This window comes from Tachysurus vachellii, chromosome 20 (assembly GCF_030014155.1).
Source record: "Tachysurus vachellii isolate PV-2020 chromosome 20, HZAU_Pvac_v1, whole genome shotgun sequence".
Classification (NCBI taxonomy): Eukaryota; Metazoa; Chordata; class Actinopteri; order Siluriformes; family Bagridae; genus Tachysurus; species Tachysurus vachellii.
Window position 1 is genome coordinate 17,965,978 of NC_083479.1, and position 5,000 is coordinate 17,970,977.

The 5,000-nt window shown below is 34.6% G+C and overlaps 1 protein-coding gene across 2 annotated transcripts in view; it reads right to left on the reverse strand.

The window, feature by feature from the left end:
- Positions 1-5,000, reverse strand: part of plpp1a (phospholipid phosphatase 1a) — a 26,286-nt gene that overhangs the window by 11,668 nt on the left and 9,618 nt on the right. Inside the window, exon 3 of one of the 2 annotated variants that reach the window (XM_060896483.1) lies at positions 1,255-1,406. The exons of the other annotated variant lie outside the window; for it this stretch is intronic. Within the exon in view, the coding sequence (XP_060752466.1) occupies positions 1,255-1,406 (152 nt within the window). The remainder of the gene's footprint in view (positions 1-1,254; positions 1,407-5,000) is intronic. 2 annotated transcript variants of the gene reach the window in all.

A 5,000-nucleotide genomic window follows, 5' to 3' on the forward strand; every position in this document is an offset into this window, starting at 1 on the left:
ACAGCCCTGGAGTGTTTGATTCATCATCCTTTCCTTCTTGAAAGAGGATGACGGCAAACCTCAAAGTGACTGATGGCAGACACTGAGGCTTTAAACCCAGAGATCCAGACTTCAGTCCTGAGTGAAAGAGCGACACACTTTAGCGCTTCACCTGCTCGAACTGCACTGTTCATCTTTTAGCCTTTTATCAGATCAGTCAGAAAATCAGATCAGTTAAATCTGAACCTGTCAGGATTAAAATGTTTTATGTGATTACGGTTAAAACTGATTTTGTAATCAAATTTTTTTTTTTGCAGAAATCCACTTTGAACGATTGCGTCACGTGCACTGAGTAACGTCTGTAATAAAACTACTTTATATACCTAATATATTTATCACTGGGAGATTAATAAACCTTTATGTTTTCAGTTTTGTTTGTTTGTTTGTTTGTTTGTTTTGCAATCAAGCTGCAATCGAGCTGTTAAAGATCACAATTTTATCCTAAACTTGAATTCATGTTGAATTTCATTAAGAAATATCGACTTTATGTCACCAAAACATTATACAGTTATACAGTAATCTTTTTTAAACTGTAGAGTCTGTACACTTTAAATGCTCACTACATTAAGTGTAACTTACATATTAATTAAAATATAATAAATAATATAAATAAAATCCCCCCCCCCAAAAAAAAAAAAAAATCCTGATAGTATTTCAGATCATTTAAAAAAGGTAAATTAAATTGCATTGCTATTGTCAGGATTTATTTAGAAATGTTTTTGTACGTTTTCGTCTTTTAGTAATTAACTGCGAATATGACGCATTTTAATTATTTATTTATTTTTCTATTTTTTATTTGCATCCCAATAGATAAATTATAAATTAGAATATTATTAGTAAAGTAGTAATTCTATATACAGTGTAAATTAAAAGTTTTGGTATTTCATTTTATATCCCACTTTTAATGGATAACTAAATATTTTATGTCTGTTATAAATAAAAATAAGTTAAATCTCTAGTAACTTTATTGACAGACTACTCCGTCTCCATTGACGTGATTTTTATCTACCTGCTCTCTACATGCTAGTGAATATTTAACCGTGCTTCTTTTTCAGATTGCACCCTTTTGTGATGTATATTATGGAAATTTGAACAAGGCACTTGAACTCTTGACAGATCGGGATTTTTCCCTTTCAGGACTGGAGCCGAAAAACGCTGAGGCAAGCCAGAAACAGAGAGTGAGGATGAGGCATGAACAAAACCAGGTACACTTACAGTAAGCAGCGTGACAGGTATCATTACTCCTCCTAATAACTCATAGGAAATGGTGTCATCCTTTAGAGGGTACTTGATTGAATCATCGTTACAGAAAAATCCCCGTTTGAACGGTGCGTGTTGCGGTGTGAGTATTGCGAATGGGAGTCCAGCTACCAAAGGAAAAAAAAACAAACAAAGCAATGGGAGAGAAAAACAATAACAGCAGTGGGTTAAAAGAGAAGTGTGGACATGACACAAGGCCAAACCCAATACACACACGCACACACACACACACACACACACACACACACACAAAAACCTACATGCTGTGGATGGAAAGCAGACATGAGACAGTTGTTTAAAGTTTACTACGACATGTGAGATTAGCCAGATGGTTTTTAGCATGAAGAGTGAGCTACATGACATATTAGACATGACATATTAGACATTAGGCTGTAATGTGGTCCAATGTGATGACATCATATATATTACACATAAATAATGAAAAGCAAAAAAAAAATAAATAATCAAGTCGCGGCAGTAGAAAAAAAAAATGAACAAATATCATGATCATGCTGTTAAAATAAAAAACACAACACATAGTTCATTAGTAACCACAATAAGCTACTGTACAAATATAAATTATACAATACAGCTAATTAGTAACTATGATTCTAATCCAAATTTAGAATTGATACAAATATAATGTTCCATATAAGTAGAACTAATGCTCATAAATCAAACTGAAAATCAGTTTGGAAATAAAAAGTGACGATGTGGTAAATAATATAGTGCTGAATATTAGGTTCGCGGCCCATATGACTTTTCCTGAGTTTTCTTTTTTAAGGCTTGCGTACAAGTGAACCGTCGCTGCTTAACAACACTCAGACAAAACACATGGGCAATGTGTTAAACACTGTGATATATCATGTGGTAAAATATTTTGGATTTGTCACTTAAAAAAAAAAAAATCTCCAGAACGTGATTGTTGTTTTGATAATCTCGTCTCGATCTCGCTGTAGCCTACACAAGCCATTTGTTTTGACTCTTTAGTGGCTTTGAGGTCATGATGGGAAACTGCCCCAGTCAAATATAGCATCAGATCTGGAAGGATGTGATAACAAAGCAAATTTAAACCCATTTTGTGGTCTTTTTTTTTTTAAAATTATGACTGAATGGTTGAATCTGGCACACGGGTGTTGAATAAACAACCGCAATTTACAGGTATATAAAAGCTGAATTAGAGGTTTTGACCTTTCCTACTCCTATGTCCCATTTTATGCCCTATAAACACATGAACCAAGAAAAGCATGTGAGTTTCTGGCGCAAAAAAACAGTTCCTTAGTGATTATGGGATTACAGCAAACCAACACACACAGGTTATACGAGAATAACGAAGAGGTTATAGCCTTCTGAAGACATCATGCACTGAAACGTGGCATTCAATCAAACAGAGATGCAAATCTACAGCTCATTTGCCTGAACGATGGGAGCGATTCTGCAGGAGGTTAAATAGTGAGGCGTCAGTGTGTCTAAAAAGGAAATGGGTATTTAAGATCTTCACGTCATCCACGAGCTCCATTCTAATCACTAGCTTAAAAGATGGTTCACTGCTAATTTAGGGACTGAGTGATTCTTTGTTTCAATGAAATCAGGTAGCTTCAGATCATATTTAATCATCTGCTCTTTTCAAAATCCATCCAACAAACCGACCAACCGCATACGAGACGATGAGAGTCAGGAGCTTCTTTGTGTTTTGTTGAAGCTGAATGTTTTCCTACTTCCCAAATAATCGCTCTTTTGTTTATTTATTAAACCTGGCGCTGTATTATTGTCTATAATATACTCTTGTTAATGGTGTCAGCACTATCTGTTCCTCCATCCACCTATCCCTCCATCTATCCATCCATGGACAATGTTTTTAATGAATTATTAATCATTATAGATGCTAAAGAACTTATTATTTATCTGTCTGATCTCTAAGTCTTTGTTTACATCCTCTATCGTTATCTGTAAGTTAACATGATTCATTTATTTTTACATGATGTCTTCCATCTGATGGGTAGATCAAGTTCTTGTTCGGGTTTCTGATCCAAACCCTTTCATATTATTTCTTTCATTCGTGTGAGCTTGTCAACTTCTCAACTTGTACAGCAAGTCTTTCAGCAGTCTGTTGCAGAGTTTTTGCATATGTTTTTACTGCTGCTAAAGATTTTCTAGCTCCTGTATATCCTGTTCACCAAGTTTACCAAGTTTCTGGTCCTCGTGTGAATTGTTTTTCCATCCACATATTTTAACCATGACTATGTATTTACTTGTGTTGAACTATGATGAACCTGATCCAAGCCTTCATAACCTCCCAACTCACTGACGACCATCTTCTCCTTCTTCTTCTTCTTCTTCTTCTTCTTATTATTATTTGTCTCAGGTATGAATTTGGTGCGTAATTGGTATGCGAGTCAAATCGGCTGTTTTGACAAATCGTTTTATCACATGTCCATTTTATTGGGGACCATAAAATACATGTCAGGTCTGTCATGTAACATTTTTAATCCCTTCCAAAAGTGTTGGCTATACATATAGGAGAACATTCGGGATTGAGATCAAGAGATGACAACGAGGCGATAGATCAAGACAGACCTTCAGATTTCATTTCCTGATATTTACAATCAACAACACAGTACCTGGCACCTACTGTTTGATCACACCCATTTTTTCTTGTTGTGTTTTTTGTTGACTAGGTGTATCCTGGATTTGTTGTTAAAATGGATAAACCAACATGAAGACCAGAGAGCTGTATATGGATGAAAAACAAACCATTTGGGGTTTGAGAAAAAGACAGAAAAGCAATCAGAGGCATTGCAGAAACTTTGGGGTTAGTCAACGCAACAATGTGGAACGTCCAGAAAAAGAAAGAAATTGCTGGTTTACTAAAAATCAGACATGGAACATCTCAGCCAAGAGAAGCAACAGCAGATAATGACAGAAACCTCACAAAAAAAAAAAAAAATAAAAAATAAAAGAGGATGCGGTGGGAAGAAAAAAAAATATATATATATATATATATATATATATATATATATATATATATATATATATATATATATATATATATATATATATAGTATGTAGAATAAATAAATAAATATATAAATGCCAGAATTTTTCACTGCTACAGAGAGGAGGTATAGTTTACTTCGGTTACATATAAAACATTGCTTTTATTTCAAGATCCTTCTCCATTTTTAACTCAAATTCATGCTGGTGTCCATTTTTAAACCCAACACAATTAGACCAAATTGCAAATGACTTCTGATTCATTAAATAAAGTCACTTCATAGTGTATAATACAATAATATTGATATAAATTCCCTACATCGTGCATTATATGTCCAGTACACTCAGAAATGAAGCCACGTAAAGAATGATGCTTTCGAAATTAATGGAATGTGATATCGCTTTTAAAGCATCCAGTGAAAGCTGCATTGTCAACTCAGTGTCATGTATTAAATGGGATTTCAAAACACAGTCTGTTCAAAACACAGTCTCTCTCGCACACATTCTGAGATAAACTTGGTGTTCGCATTATGGGTAATCGGAGGTTTTCATTTACGCAGCTGTTTAAACGGCTGCACTGAAGACACACGTATAAACTGACAGAACACATTTGTGCTCACAATCACAACACAATGTCCCTAAAACAGCTGCAGTTAATCAATATTTGGTAAAAGTGGCCAATCACGACACCAAAGACGTTCCAGGAA